At 54.3% G+C, this 15600-nt stretch overlaps 1 protein-coding gene across 4 annotated transcripts in view; it reads left to right on the top strand.

Annotated features, from left to right (window-relative positions):
• MYH11 (myosin heavy chain 11) overlaps nucleotides 1-15600 on the top strand; it is a 124452-nt gene that overhangs the window by 85631 nt on the left and 23221 nt on the right. For all 4 annotated transcript variants that reach the window (XM_049638305.1, XM_049638304.1, XM_049638307.1 and 1 more), the window contains exons 14-25: nucleotides 1306-1479; nucleotides 3421-3535; nucleotides 5943-6136; nucleotides 7452-7573; nucleotides 7683-7752; nucleotides 7917-8077; nucleotides 9669-9777; nucleotides 12215-12346; nucleotides 12438-12644; nucleotides 13568-13705; nucleotides 14792-14915; nucleotides 15287-15458. In XM_049638305.1, the coding sequence (XP_049494262.1) occupies nucleotides 1306-1479; nucleotides 3421-3535; nucleotides 5943-6136; nucleotides 7452-7573; nucleotides 7683-7752; nucleotides 7917-8077; nucleotides 9669-9777; nucleotides 12215-12346; nucleotides 12438-12644; nucleotides 13568-13705; nucleotides 14792-14915; nucleotides 15287-15458 (1718 nt within the window). The remainder of the gene's footprint in view (nucleotides 1-1305; nucleotides 1480-3420; nucleotides 3536-5942; nucleotides 6137-7451; nucleotides 7574-7682; nucleotides 7753-7916; nucleotides 8078-9668; nucleotides 9778-12214; nucleotides 12347-12437; nucleotides 12645-13567; nucleotides 13706-14791; nucleotides 14916-15286; nucleotides 15459-15600) is intronic.

Genomic DNA, 15600 nt, shown 5'->3' with positions numbered 1-15600 from the left:
CCCTTCCCCTCCCCTCCCCTTCCCTCCCCTCCCTCCCTCCCCCTTCCCTCCCTTCTCCCTTCCTCCCTCCCTTCCCCTTCCCTCTCCTCCCCTTCCTCCCTCCCTTCCCCTTCACTCCCCCTTCCCTCCCCTCCCCTCCCTCCCTCCCTCCCTCTCCCTTCCCTCCCTTCCCCTTCCCTCCCTTCTCCTCTTCTTCCCTCCCTTCCCGTTCCCTCCCTGTCTCCCCCTTCCCTCCCCTACCTCCCTCCCTTCCCCTTCCCCTTGCCTCCCCTCCCTTCCCCTTTTCTCCCCTCCCTTCCTCCCTTCCCCTTCCCTCTCCTCCCCTCCCTCCTTCCCTTCCCCTCCCCTCCCTTCCCTTCCCTTCCCCTTCCCCTCCCCTCTCCTCCCTTCCTTTCTCCTCCCCTGTCCTCCCCTCCCTTCTGCCTTTTCCCCTCCCCTCTCCCTATTCCCTTCCTTGTCTTCCCCCTCTCTGACTCATTCATTCCCAAAGGCAGGGGTCTTTGTTTTTCTCACTGATGGATCCCCAACTCCTAGAACCATGGCCACAGTAGGTGCACAATAAGTCACTGTTGAATGACTATTTACTGAGCACCTATTCTGTGCCGGGCCCTCTCTTAGGGGCCAGAGATGTAACCATGAACAAGATGGACATAGTCCCTGCCCTTCCTGAAGGAGCAGACCAAGAAACAAGACAGACAAAGAAAGCCACTAAAACTTCTCTGATAAGGCCTCTGCGGAGAATGATTTAAGGAGGCCTGCTTTGGAAAGAGCAGTGAAGAAATAGTTCTCAGGGTGCCTGGCTGGCTGGGTCGGTGGAGCATGTGACTCTTGATCTCGGGGGTCATGAGTTCAAGCCCCACGTTGGGTGTAGCGCTTACATTAAAAAGAAAAGAAATACTTCTCTAGCAAAGTGAAGACCATTTCTACCAAAGTGAATGGCAGGTGTGAATTTGGCTGTGCTCCTGGCCTGTCTGGGCCACAGAGAAGAACCCTGAGGTGAATTTATATGCAAAGCATCAAATTCAAGCCTGAGATCTTTGTGCTGTTCCGCGTGTACTGTCCACGAGGGGGCAGAATTGCACACGTTCTGTTGGCGCCTGCCCTTCTGTCCTCCGTGTGGGTCCATCGGCCACAGGGCCATTTGAGGATAGACTTGTAGGCGTGGGAGGCATAAATCCATCTTTGTAGGCAGATACGGTCACAGAGGTAGGGGCTGCCTACGGTGCGTTTCGGCGGCCAGCTCTTTCTGGCAAGCCCGAGGCTTGAGCACCCTAGCTGTGATCCCACCCTCCGTGCTTTCCACAGAACAACCCTCCGGGTGTGCTGGCCCTGCTGGACGAGGAGTGCTGGTTCCCCAAAGCCACAGACAAGTCCTTCGTGGAGAAGCTGTGCACGGAGCAGGGCAACCACCCCAAGTTTCAGAAGCCCAAGCAGCTCAAGGACAAAACAGAGTTCTCCATCATCCACTATGCCGGGAAGGTACCAGCCATGGGCCCCAGGGCTCTCCCTGTCCCCGGGGACCAGGCAGGGCGTCCGAGTGGGAGTAGTTAGGGAATGGCAGAGCCCAAAGGCATCCGGTGTAAATCAATCCAAGCGAGTCCTATGTATGATTTGTCTGAGTGTCTGTAAGAGATATATGTCCTAAGACATAATTATATATCTATTCTAACCTCTGTAACCTATTCCAACCAAGGTAGCCAGGCAATTCTTTCTTGCGTAGACTCTGAATCCTTCCCGCTACAACTTAAACCCAACAGGAAGGGCCAACTGGGATGCGATGGCCAATAAACACACCTTCACACCCTTCCAACAAAAGTCTCCCTTATCACAGCCTTCAGTTTCCTATCACATGCCTGTGCTGTCCAGGGAAATAGATGATGGTTTTTTTCCTCCCCCTCCTCCCCCTGCTCCTCCTCTTCCTCCTCTTCCTCCTCTTCTTCCTCTTCTTCCTCCTCCTTCCCCTCCTCCTCCTCTTCCTCCTCTTCCTCCTTTTTCTTCTTCCTCCTCCTCCTCCTTCTCCTTCTTCTCCTCGTTTTTCTTCTCCTCCTCCTCCTCCTTTTTCTTCTTCCCCTCCTCCTCCTCCTCCTCCTTCTCCTTCTTCTCCTCATTTTTCTTCTCCTCCTCCTTCTCCTTTTTCTTCTTCCCCTCCTCCTCCTTCTCCTTCTTCTTCTCCTTCTCCTTCTCCTTTTTCTTCTTCTCCTCCTCCTCCTCCTCCTTCTTCTCCTTCTCCTCCTTCTTCTTCTTCCTCCACTCCCCCTCTGCCTCTTTCTCCTCCTCTCCCTCCCTCCCTACTTCTCTCTTCCTCCTTCTTCTTCATAATGATGATCATCATGTGATAGCTGTAAATATATAGGACCTTCGCCCATAGCTCCTGAGGGTCCTGGATAGTGTAGAAAAGACACAGCTTAGTCTGGCTTGCAGAATCTGAGTATTTTATTCTCTCTCCCCTACCCGCCCCCCAACTGCCACATACAAACAGGCAATGCCCTATACCAGGGGTTGGCAAACCACAGCCCATGTGCCAAATCTGGCCCACAGCCCGTTTTTGTAAATAAAGTCTTATTGGCACACAGCCACGTCCATTAATTTACATAATGTCTTTGATGGCTTGTGACAGTATGTGACAAAGAAGTTGTGGCCTACAAAACTGAAAACATTTACTATCTGGGCCTTGTACCAAAAACGCTTGCCAACTCCTACCTTATATTCAAGGGAGTGTATGTTCCCTTAAGCACCTAGAGTAACACTTTTCCTTTCCCTACTTTCCAAGTGATATTTTTTAGTTCCCTCTTCCATCAGGCCTGGCTATCATCATAATAACCCACATCCCGTAATAACCCGCCAGAGTTATTTTACAAGTTCTTTCCATTTCATAGTCACAATAATAGCATTAAGAGTTTGGCCACTGTCAGTGTTCAAGTTAGGAATTTAAAAAGCTCTATGTATCCTTTTTCTTTATATCCGTATATCAGAATCTCCAAGTTACCCAAACTACATTCATCACAGATGGGAAATGAGATCCTCAAACGTAATTTAATTGTTGCCCGGTCTTCTCCACATGAGAGAAGATCTTTGGGTGTGAGGGAGAGTGTTTGCCATCCCCCAAAGCCCTACACCTTTAGGAGGTCACAGCCATCCTTCCGGGCTCTGCAGAAAGGAGGCTGCCAGAAGCTTGCTAAGAGAAGGCAAGGATAGCTCGGCAATGGCTACTGTTGGCTGATGCCCCACCATGCGCAGGGCCCTTTAACATACTGATCTATCAGTCTCTTCGTTGGTGTTTGCGGATTCCCATCATGGCGGCTCTAATGCCATCTCCGCTCTGACCTGGGAGGATCCGGGAGGGAAACAGAAGGCCGTGGGCCCTGCCCTTAGTTTGTAACTGAAGCAGAAACACCTGACCAGTGGTGGGGTCCTTGGCAGGTGGACTACAATGCCAGTGCCTGGCTGACCAAGAACATGGACCCGCTGAATGACAACGTGACTTCCCTCCTCAATGCCTCCTCGGACAAGTTTGTGGCCGACCTGTGGAAGGACGGTGAGGCCCTGCCTACTGGCGCTGGAGGACTGGATGCCAAGTCCTCTACCTCCTTGCAGCTACCCCTGGCCTGTTCCCACGCCTCCTCCCAGGATGGGTGGGCCTGTGTGGGGTGGGGAGAGGGCAGTGTGGGCGGGTGTCAGGGATGACTTGTTGACACATTGAGCCACTTCCTGAGTGGTGACCCCTGACCCCTCAATCCCACACCTGGACCCCAGGGGGAAGGTCTTAAATCAAGGCACAGGCTGTAATAGAGGAAACGGTAGTGCAAGGGTCATGGCGAGTTCCCATCTGGAGCCACAAAGACAGTAATCTTGTCTCTGCCCTGCACTAGCTGTGTGATCTTGGACAAGTCTCTTGACATCACTAAGCTTTAGTGTCCTCTTTAGTAAAACCAGGAAGATGACAATAGTTCCCAGCTCTCCTAGGATTATTGTGAGGGTAGAATTAGACCAGAGGCTCAAGCTTGAGCATGTATTAGGATCTCCAGGGCGACGTGTCAAAACTCAGACTGCTGGGCTGTACCCCGGGAGGTTCTGACTCAGCAAGTCTAGGTGGGGCCTCGGAATTTGCATTTCTAACACATTCCTAGGTTATACTGCTGATGCTCTGGGCACCACACTTTGGTTGCCTCTGAGAACCAGCGAAGAGATAATCCATGTGAAGGGCTCAGCACCTGCCAGACCCATAGGAAAGGCTTAGTACATGCCAGCTGCTGTGATGACTGTTAGGGGCAGTGGGCTTTTCTGCTTTTGTTCCTGGACCTTGGTGCCCACAGAAAATTCTGTCCTTGGCACAGAGCCTGTGGGTGTTGGGCTTATAGGACAGGCCACCCTTGATTTTGGTGTGGTAGAGAATTCTGCTCGTGGGGGTCTGCTGTGCCAAATGTCTCCTGAATGCTCACCATGTACCAGGCCCTGGGATGGGGTAATGGCATCTCCCCCTGGGATTCCTGACCAACTCAGCAAGTTCCTTCTCTCAAGGAGCCCAAAGTCTTGCAGGAGACAAGACTTTATTACATGGAGCCTGAGTACAAGGGACAGAAATGGGGGATCTTAATTCCAGTGGAGTTGAACTGAACCACCATCAACCAACTGAATATAACTGTCATCTATAGATGGCTTCATCCAACAATGGACGAATACACATTCTTCTCAAGCTTACATGGAATGGCCACCAAGATAGACCACATTCGGGGCCATAAAACACACCTTAATGAGTCTGAAAGAATAGAAAGCATACAGTGTCTGCTCTTAGACCACCATAGAATCAAACTAGAAATCGGTAAGAGAAAGGTAGCTGGAAAATCCCTGTATCCATGGAGATTAGACAAGACACTTCTAAGTAACAGGTGACTCAGAGAAGAACTTTCTTGTTGTGTGTTATTTATCAAGAGAGATTTAAAAGTACTTTGAACTAAATAAAAATGAAAGCACAACTTAGCAAAATTCATGGGGTGCAGGAAGAGCAGCGCTTTAAGGGAAATTCATAGCAATGCCAGTGGTTTGAGCTTGGCATGCGTGGGACCCACTGGGCTGGTAAAGTCTCTCCTTCTGAAAGAAAAAGAACCTTTTGGTGGTTGCTATAACACCACCACATATTCTTTGTTGAGCATTTGTAAATGTGCCAGATTCCTACCTTGGAATACTTACTACATCTTCTGCCCAGAATATTATTTTTATGGATATTTACCTGATCACTCACTCACTTCTCTCAGGCCTTTGCTCAAATAACTTATCAGAGAGATCACTCCCATCACTCTCTTTCCCCCTTTATGCTGCTTTATCTTTCTAAGCATGCCTCACCACTTAGAATATTACTTGTATACATAACATTTATCCTTCTCTTTCCATTAGAATATGTGTAGAGTATGGGCTGGGGTGTGTGTGTAGAGACACAGGGTCTTTGTTCATGGCTATATCCACGGGGCCTGGCACATAATAGGCTCTCAAAAAACATTTGTTGGTAGATGAAGGACTGAAGGCAGGCAGGAGGGGTAAATGCTCTCCATGCCTTATTCACTTACTCCTGCCCTGTAAAGTAGATGCTGTTACTACCCCCATTTTGTAGAAGGAGAAACTGAGGCACAAAATGGCACCAGGCCAAGGCCATGGCATGAGCAGGATTTATTCCTGGGTCTCTGTGACAACATCAGAGAGAATTTGTGCTTTCAGGGGCTTTCAGGATTTCCCAAATAGACAATACACAGAAAGCAATCCTCTGCACACCTCCCTTTACCTATTGCCAGAGGAAAGGTGTTGGCCAGCAAAGGAAAGAAGGGGGTGGTGCTCCCCAGGAGGGAGCAGAGGACTTGGGGTCTCCACACTCTGGTCTTCTGGCCTGTTGTGGTGGTTTGAGGGCTCCTGGGTGGGCCAGAGGCTGACACCAACATTAATGTGCCCCACAGTGGACCGCATTGTGGGCCTGGACCAGATGGCCAAGATGACCGAGAGCTCACTGCCCAGCGCCTCCAAGACCAAGAAGGGCATGTTCCGCACGGTGGGGCAGCTGTACAAAGAGCAGCTGGGGAAGCTGATGACCACATTGCGCAATACCACACCCAACTTTGTGCGCTGCATCATCCCCAACCACGAGAAGAGGGTGAGGCCCCCTGCCCGGCTCCTTGGGTGGCCAGAAGGTCCTCCCTGGGGCTAGCGTCCGGCAGCTTTGGGAAAGGGAGAAGCAGACCGGGGTAAAGGGGCAGGAGGAAAGCTTCCCTCCATACCCCAAGGGCTCCGTCTGACATGGATGGCAGGTTGTCTGAATTTGGTACCCATTCCGCATCCTGGAGACAAAGGAAAGCAAGGGAACAGAAGGGGCTTTCAGCCCTGGAGTTGCTGACCAGGGCATCAGGTCCCTCACGCGTTCGTTATTCCAGTCAATATTTACTGAGCTGCACCTGTGTCGGATGCTGGGGATACGGTGCTGGATGAACTGCAGTCCCTGCCTGCAGGTTCGCATCGTGATCTAGTGCAGGGGTGCTCGGCTGGGGCGGTCGTGTCCCCCAGGGGACATTTGGCCATGTCTGAAGACACTGTTGGTTGTCATAACTGGGAGGGAGCTGCTGTTTGCATCCAGTGCATAGAAGCCAGGGAGGGATGCCGTTAAACACCCTGTGGTGCACCGGGCGGCCCTCACAGATGGAAAAGCAGAGACCAGTCCAGCCCCAGGTGCCAGTCGTGCTGATGTTATGGGAGATCCAGTGGGAGAGAGAGACAAATGAGCTGCTATCACAGTGTAACATGGTAAATTATGAGAATAACGTGTAGCTGGGCTTCCACTCCAGCCTCAGGGCTCGGAGAAACCTGCCTCCAGAAGGAGGAGGGATCCCCTTGGTGAGGTGGGGCAGGGATCCTAGGTAGAGGGACCAGCAGAAGCAAAGATGTGAGTTGAGAAACGAAGGGTCTAGGTAGGGAAACACTAGGTAGGTCGTTGTTTCATGCTGACGTGTGATGGTGTGAGGCCGGGATTGGGGAGAGACAGGGCTGAATCACTTGGCAGGGGCTGGTCCTTGTGGGTTGCCCCGAGCTTGGCCTTCCTTCCAGAGGATGCCACTGGGGGCTTTTGAAAGCAGGGGTATGTCACGATCCGACTGACATTAGAGAAGGGGTATGAGAGGTTGCAGGGGGGAGGCAAGACAACAGTGGGAAGCAGGTGGGGTGCTCTGGGGGTGAGCGGATGGCAGTGGAGAGAAGCGGGTCCGTTGGGAGTTCTTTGGGAGGTCGCTGCTGTAGAACTGAGGAAGGAGAGGTGACGAGGAGGAAGCCGCAGTGTCCAGCCACATGATGCCGGTGTCACCAAGAACCAGAGAGACCTCTTGTGGGCCTGATGAGGTGGGACCCCAGGCCTGAGATTCGGGGCTCGCTGCTCCCGGAGTCCCGGCCCCAGGGGTCCACTGGCCTCCCTGTCCTCGCAGTCGGGCAAGCTGGACGCCTTTCTGGTGCTGGAGCAGCTGCGGTGCAACGGGGTGTTGGAAGGCATCCGCATCTGCCGTCAGGGCTTCCCCAACAGGATCGTCTTCCAGGAGTTTCGCCAGCGGTGAGCCCGCCGGGCAGGCATGGGGTGGGGTGGGGGTGCAGGGGCCGTGTGAGCCAGGCCGGGGGAAGGGGAGGCGTTGGGTCAGTGACACCCGCCCTTGTGTCTCCAGCTACGAGATCCTGGCTGCCAACGCCATTCCCAAAGGCTTCATGGACGGGAAGCAGGCCTGCATTCTCATGGTGAGCCCTGCCCCCAGCCCCTCCCCAGAAGTCCGACGGCAAACCTCCCGGCCCCTGGCGGCGTCGCCAGGAGCTCGTGGGGGCGGGACCCTCCTTAACATGTCTCACGTAGGCCCCGTGTCCCAGCTGAGAATGGGAACACCTGTCCCCCTTTCCTCCTCCAGATCAAAGCCCTGGAACTCGACCCCAACTTGTACAGAATCGGGCAGAGCAAAATCTTCTTCCGAACGGGGGTCCTGGCCCATCTGGAAGAGGAACGAGACTTGAAGATCACCGACGTCATCATGGCTTTCCAGGCCATGTGTCGCGGCTACCTGGCCAGAAAGTAAGGACCCCCATGCTGTATCGCCTCCTGACAAACAGCCCAGACGCGCACACTCCCAGAGGCTCTCAGGCCTCGTGTCCTGCTTCCCTGCTTCTACGACACGGTGTAGTTTCGGAGGCATCCGTGACTGACTGGCTGCTTTTGGTGGCAGAGACAGAAATGGTGCGGCTTTAGAGACACACACTAGTTTCAAGGGCAGGCCGGGAAGGGGGTAAGATCGTGGCCTTGGAGTTTTAGACGTGGCTCCCCACTTACTTGCTGGTGAACCTTGGACAAGTTTCTCTCTCTCTCTCTCTCTCTCTCTCTCTCTCTCTGAGGCTCAGGTCTCTCCACTGGAGAATGAGGATACTCCCACGTGCCCCATGGGGTTGTCAGTGAGGAGTCCATGAAGTGTGGCATGAAGAGGGCTGAGAGCAGGGCCTGGTTATCGTGTGAGAAGTGTGAGAAGGTGGTAAAGAATCTGAGGAAAGAGTGTCGAGCTGCATCCGTAGCCCCATGTCCGAAAGGGGTTCATAAGGCAGAGTCTTGGACGATTGTGAAGCCTGGGGTCTGCGTGAGGGCTGAGATTCCTCAAGGAAACTCACATCCCAAAGAGGAGGACAACAGGGCTGGCAGACTGGCTCTCTATCCAGGGCATGTGTTACCACGAGGTACGGACCACGCTCTTATCGGCAGAGCCCTGATAGTGTTGGGCTGATTCACTGCCACGTGGATCCAAGACAGGCAAGGCCAGAAGTGGGGAGCTTGCAGTCCAGGGACAGACCCCCGTTGTTAAACTTCATAACTAAATTCTCTGATGCCGTTCCTCCCAGCCTCACTAAGTAGAGTTCACCCATGTTTCAAGATGGCGGCCGAGCAGGGGAAAGAGGAAGGAGCTCTCTGTGCTGTGGTTTCGCAGACCCAGCAGCCCTTAAACAGGAAGAGCGCTGGTTCGGTGTCAGATTTGAGATTTCTAAAATGCACCCAAAGGAGAGAAGAGGTTTGTCAGACACTCAGCTTTGGGGAAGACACGGGACGGTTGGAGATGTGTAGGAATGGCCTTCCTTGGTGTAGTTTGGACCATCGTCCCGAGTCCAGACTATTTTGTGAGCTGGGGTTTTCACTATTTTGTGAGCAGAGCTCTGGCCTCCAGATTAGTTAAATGGTCTGTGCCCAGACAACGTGCGTGTGCTGATGCTCGGAGCTTCCTGAAGAATCTGAGTGGGAGAGGGGCGCCTGGGTGGCTCAGTAGGTTGAGCATCCGACTTGGGCTCAGGTCATGACCTCACTGTTCGTGGGTTCGAGCCCCGCATCAGGCTCTCTGCTGTTAGTGCAGAGCCTACTTTGATCCTCTCTGCCCCTCTCTCTCTGCCCCTTGCCCACTCAGACTCTCTCAAAAAGAATAAACATATACATATATAAAGAATATATATATATAAAGAACCTGAGCTGGAGAGAATGGGGGGATGTCCCCACACGAGTCACAAAACCACATGCCCAGCAGATGCGTCTTGCTTTCAGGATGCTGTGGGACAGGACCCCGTGGACAACACAGGGAGGTGGGTGCTGGGCCCCCCAGGGCTCCTCACGACGTCCCCTTCTGTCTCCCCAGGGCCTTCGCCAAGCGGCAGCAACAGCTGACAGCCATGAAGGTGATTCAGAGGAACTGTGCGGCCTACCTCAAGCTGAGGAATTGGCAGTGGTGGAGGCTCTTCACCAAAGTGAGTGCTCCGCACCGCCCCCCCCCCCGCCCTGCTCTGGGGACGCTCAGCCCGGGCTGTCCCCTCCAGATGCTCCCAAAGCGGGGCTGTTGACCTTGAATGACCTTGGCTGTGATCCAGAGCATTTCCATCACCGCAGGGACCCCCTCGCGTGGCTCATTTATGGCCACACCCACTTCCCCGCCATAGTCCTGTCACCGCTTATCCGTTTTCCGTTACCGTGATGTGGCCATTTCTAGAATGTTACATAAATGGAGCCCTCCGGTATGTCATCGTGGGGACTGGCTTTTTCACAAAGCACCCTCCCCTGGAGATCCTTCCAGGTTGTTGGGGTATCCACTGTGTGCTCCTCTGGGAACAAAGCTTGTTCTTGCCGGGTCACTAGCTGTCACGAACGGTTGTGCCAAGTGGTGACAGACAATCTGTGACAGACACAGCCTCCTCTTACGTGCTCTTGAGTGAGAAAATTGGCACAAAGCTTTTTCGTCGAGCAATATTGATCGGGCTCCCATTGTGTTCCAGGCATGTGCGAGGTGTTGGGGGTACCGCGGGGGGAAGAGACATCATGGGCTCTGGTCTCATGAATGTTCTAGTTGAGCGGGCGAGCAGACAGGGAGCGGATAAACACGGAAATAAATACCTAAAGGTGGAATGGGATAAGTGGAGGGAAGGAGCCAGAGTCTATACAACAGGGGATTCCCTGGGGCCAGGTGAGGGCTTGAACACAAGGAGTCAGGAGTCAGCCTAGGGAACAACAGGAAGGGGAAGCTTCTTCTTGGAAAGGTTCGTCTTCATTGACCTGACTTCCGAAACACTGTCCTAAGGAAGCCATCTGAAATAAAGAAAACCAGAAATTCAGGGTATTTGTTATGGCCTTATTAAAATAGCAAAATGTCAGGGCACCCGGGTGGCACTGTTGGTTAAGCATCCTATTCTTGCTTTCATCTCATGTCATAATCTCACAGTTTTGTGGGTTCAAGTCCCACATCAGGCTCTGTGCTGAGAGTGCAGGGCCTGCTTGGGATTCTCTCTCTCTCTCTCTCTCTCTCTCTCTGCCTCTCCCCCACTCATGCTGTCTCTGTCTCTCAAAATAAATAAATAAATTTTAAAAAGAAACTTTAAAATAGCAAAATGCCAGTGTCCAGCCCCAGCAGACTCATTAATTCAATAGAATGTTTTTAACTCTTAAAAATGATGGCTGTCTAAAAACCTCGACAAAGTGGGGTTGGAGGGAACATACCTCAACATAATAAAGGCCTTATATGAAAAACCCGCTGTGAACATCATACTTGATGGAGAAAACCTGAGAGCTTTCCCCTAAGGTCAGGAACAATACAAGGATGTCCTCTCTCACCACTTTTTTTTTTTAATGTTTATTTTTGAGAGAGAGAGAGACAGAGCTCCCGTGGGGAAGGGGCAGAGAGAGAGGAAGACACAGAATCCCAAGCAGGCTCCAGGCTCTGAGCCATCAGCACAGAGCCCAATGCAGGGCTTAAACTCACCAGCTGTGAGATCGTGACCTGAGCCAAAGTCGGATGCTCAACAGACTGAGCCACCCAGGCGCCCTCCCACTTTTTTTTTTAATGTTTCTTTATGTATTTTTGAGGGAGAAAAAGAGAGTGCACATGAGCAAGGGAGCGGCAGAAAGGGAGGGAGACACAGAATCCCAAGCCGGCTCCACACTGTCAGTGCAGAGCCCAACGTGGGGCTCAAAACCACAAACTGTGAGATCATGACCTGAGCCCATATCAAGAGTTGCACACTTAACTGACTAAGCTACCCAGGCACCCCTCACCACTTCTGTTCGACAAAAATGACAGCTATCAGAAAAGAAAGTTGTCAAGATGATAGAACGGAATGGGGTAATAATAATAATAATAATAATAATAATAACCACCTTACAGTTTAAAGTAATGAAAGCAGCATATAAAATTGGGCAGCATGATCTCGGGTGTATTTGGTAAAAGGCTGGCAGGAAGTGCCGATAACGCCCGTAATGACCTTGATGGGGAGGTAGGATGTGGGAGATTTTTTTTCTTTTTTCTTGTTTTCCCCTCGGAAGGAAACATGTTGGTTTGTCCGCAGTAACGCTTTCTGGGCAGGGACTGCATGGGAGAAGGGGAGACTTCTTCCTTGACGCTCGGCGCCTTTCTCCGTTGCCCTAGTTGACGGTTTCCCAGCCTCGGTGCCGTGGGTGTCCGGGGATGGACCGTCTTGTGTTCTGGCGGCCGTCCCCGTGCGTTCTAGAACGTGCGGTGGCGTCCCCGACCTCTGCGCGCTAGGTGTCGGTGGGGTCCCCGGGAGTTCCCAGGGGTCCCCCTCCGGGGGGTGCGGGCCAGGGTACGCCCGCCCCTGGTGGCGGAGCGCGATCTCGGTCGCGACGGGAGCCCGTCCCTCGTGTGCTGAGCGCAGCTCACGCGTGCCCGCGTGCGCGCAGGTGAAGCCGCTGCTGCAGGTGACACGGCAGGAGGAGGAGATGCAGGCCAAGGAGGACGAGCTGCAGAAGACCAAGGAGCTGCAGAAGAAGGCGGAGAGCGAGCTCAAGGAGCTGGAGCAGAGGCACACGCAGGTAGCGGGCCGGGCGCGGCTGGGGCTGCGGGTGGCCGGCCGGGCGCGCCCCCGCGGGGCTCAGCCGCCGCCTGCCTTCTCCCCGCGGGCAGCTGGCCGAGGAGAAGAGCCTGCTCCAGGAGCAGCTGCAGGCCGAGACGGAGCTGTACGCCGAGGCCGAGGAGATGCGGGTGCGCCTGGCGGCTAAGAAGCAGGAGCTGGAGGAGATCCTGCACGAGATGGAGGCCCGCCTGGAGGAGGAGGAAGACCGGGGCCAACAGCTGCAGGCCGAGAAGAAGAAGATGGCCCAGCAGATGCTGGTAAGGCCCCGCGGGGGCCGCCCGTGGCGGGGGGTGGGGGGGTGTCCGAATCTCTTGGCCCTCACCGCAGGGTCCCGCGTGTCCCCGTTGGCCAGGTGTGGGGACTGGGGGTTGGAGAAGAATGGCCATCTGCCCGCGGCCACATGGCCAGGGTGGGGACTTGAAGGCTGCCCCCCCCCCACTCTCTTCCACCCAGCACTCCGCCCACGAAAACCTTCTCAGGCACAACCCCACGTGAGGGGCAGGCGCATCAGTTAGCCATCGCCGCGGGAGGAAGCCCCCCAGAACTTAGCAGCCGTTGTGTCACAGGGTCAGGGGTCTGCGAGCGGCCCGGCCGGGAGGTTCTGGCTCAGGGTCTGTCACGAGGCTGCACTTGGGACAGGAGCCCAGGGCTGGAGAACGCCCCCCCCCCACCCCCTCCATCCTCGAGGCTCACTCTGTGGCTGTCAGCAGGAGGCTTCCGTCCCTCACCTGGTGGCTGCTCCCTGGGGCTGCCGGGGGGTCCTCACTGCAGAGCCGCTGGCTCCCCTGCAAGGAGGGGTGGATCCGGAGAGGGAAGAGGAGAGGAGAGCACGGTGCCTCGTAGAGCCTAATGTCGGGCGTTATACTCCGCGGCTTCTTCCCGATTTTATCTGTTGGAACCGCTTTGCTAAGTCCGGCCCACGCTGAAGGGGAGAGGACCAAAGAATTTGTGGACATAGTTTGAAACGGCCACGGTATCTACTGTTCCCGTTCGACGGACGGGGAAAACTGAGGCCCCGTGAAGCCAAGTGCTTTCCCAAAACTTGTATTTCCAGTAAAAGGAGATCGCAGAGCACAGGGGCGAGGAGGCCCAGCTTCTGGGTGGGTCAGTCCCCAGAGCTCCGAGGAAGGGACTCTAGGGTGAGCAAGGCTGTGATTTTTTTTCCCCTTCCCCCACCAAGGACCTGGAGGAACAGCTGGAGGAGGAGGAAGCTGCGAGGCAGAAGTTACAGCTCGAGAAGGTCACGGCTGAGGCCAAGATCAAGAAACTGGAGGACGATATTCTGGTCATGGATGATCAGAACAACAAGCTGTCCAAAGTGAGTGGGGCCAGCGTCTGCGTTAACACGGCAGGCTCCGCGGGGCGAGGGCTCCGGATATTTGCCCCTTCGGGCCAAATACGAGACGCTGGAGGCCACGCAGAGGGCTCTGGCTTCAGCAGCGGGAGGCGGCCTCCTGACTGCCGTCCGGATACCGGCGGGCCATGGACGGGGTCCCCGGTGGTCCCACCAGCACCGGGTCTCAGAAACTCCGTGCCAGTGGAGCCCCCCTGGGTGTGCAAAGGCAGCCACGTGTGCCTGACTCTTGGGGGCCTCTCCCTCATTCTCGTGGACTGCTTCCAGTCCGTAATAGGGTGACCGGCTGTCCTGCTTCGTCTGGGACTGAGGGCTTTCTGGGATGGGGACTTGCAGTGCCCAAAAGTCCCCATGTAAACTGCAGTGCGCAGGCCCCCCCCCTAGGCAATAACCACTCCCCAGCCCCACCGAGTTTGGGCTTCCTTTAGTTCCTTGAGCTAGATGTCAGCTGGCCACCTGCCATGAGCCAGGCCCTGTTTTGGGCACAGGGCCTATATGGTGAAGGAGGGTGCTGCCCTGGCAGGGCTCATACTCTAGTGAGGCAGAAAATAGATAATCATACACCTAACCATTAATGACCATCACAGTCAGGGTTCTGAAGGAGGTTCACCATATTGTAAAAATACAGCACTGAGGGATGGAAACCAGGCATTCAGGGAAGGCTTCCTGGAGGAAGCGGCATCGAAGTGGGAACCCGACAAATGAAGAGTGGCTGGAAAGGGAGTGAAGGAACAGCTCAACAGATGGTCCTATCTGTGCAAAGGCCCTGTGGCAGAGAACAGCTGACATGTGGTCATAAGGGAAGAGGGCACGCCTGCCCGGAACATGAAGTAGGAGGGGCAGAGGTCCCACGAGATGAGAAGTGACTGGGTTATAGGGAATTACTTTTAAGGAACTTCTCTTTATCATTTTAAACCTTGACGTGGCACTTGGTGTTCATGGGGGGTTCCCTGACAACTGTTGAGCTGGAAATTACAAAAAGTGAAAGGCCCGTCTTGCAGAAGAGAAACAAAAAAAGCTACCGATATTTCTCTTTCTTTTCCCAAAAAGGAGCGAAAACTCCTCGAAGAGAGGATTAGTGACTTAACCACAAATCTTGCAGAAGAGGAGGAAAAGGCCAAGAACCTTACCAAGCTAAAAAACAAGCACGAATCTATGATTTCAGAACTGGAAGGTAACCCAGCCACCCCCAACAGGGTTTCAAATGGACGTGGTAAAGCTGGGAAGATCAGAGAGCAGATCTGAGTGTGGCACGTTATTTCAGGAGAGGTACAACCCTCCCCAGGCTCCCGCGGCCAATACGCCAGTAATCGTCAAGGGGCTTTTCATCAGCATTGAGTTTCTTGCCACAAGATAGCAGTCTGGGCCATGACAGTTACCTGAAGGGCCAGGTGCGTGTGTGCGTGTGTGCGTGTGTGTGTGTGTGTGTGTGTGTGTGTGTGTGTGTGCGCGCGCGCATGTGAACTGCCCGAGCAGAAAGGCTTGTCCTCCGGGCGCCTTTCTGGTAGTTGCCGCCTCCTGAGGGGGCCCCTGGCTTTTTCACAGTGCGGCTGAAGAAGGAGGAGAAGAGCCGGCAGGAGCTGGAGAAGTTGAAGAGGAAGCTGGAGGGCGAGGCTAGTGACTTCCACGAGCAGATAGCGGACCTCCAGGCACAGATCGCGGAGCTCAAGATGCAGCTGGCCAAGAAGGAGGAGGAGCTGCAGGCTGCCCTGAGCAGGTAGCCCGGCCTGCGGGGGGTGCATCCTGACGTCCTGTGTTCATGTGTCCCGGGGGGCCACAGTGGGCCCCGTCTTCCTCCTCCTCCAGGCAGGCCTCCGTCCTCCCGGGTGCCTCCCCTGCCCTGCTTGTACTTCCACAAC

This window comes from Panthera uncia, chromosome E3 (genome assembly GCF_023721935.1).
Source record: "Panthera uncia isolate 11264 chromosome E3, Puncia_PCG_1.0, whole genome shotgun sequence".
NCBI classification, from domain to species: Eukaryota; Metazoa; Chordata; class Mammalia; order Carnivora; family Felidae; genus Panthera; species Panthera uncia.
This window is presented reverse-complemented; position numbering and strand designations above follow the sequence as displayed.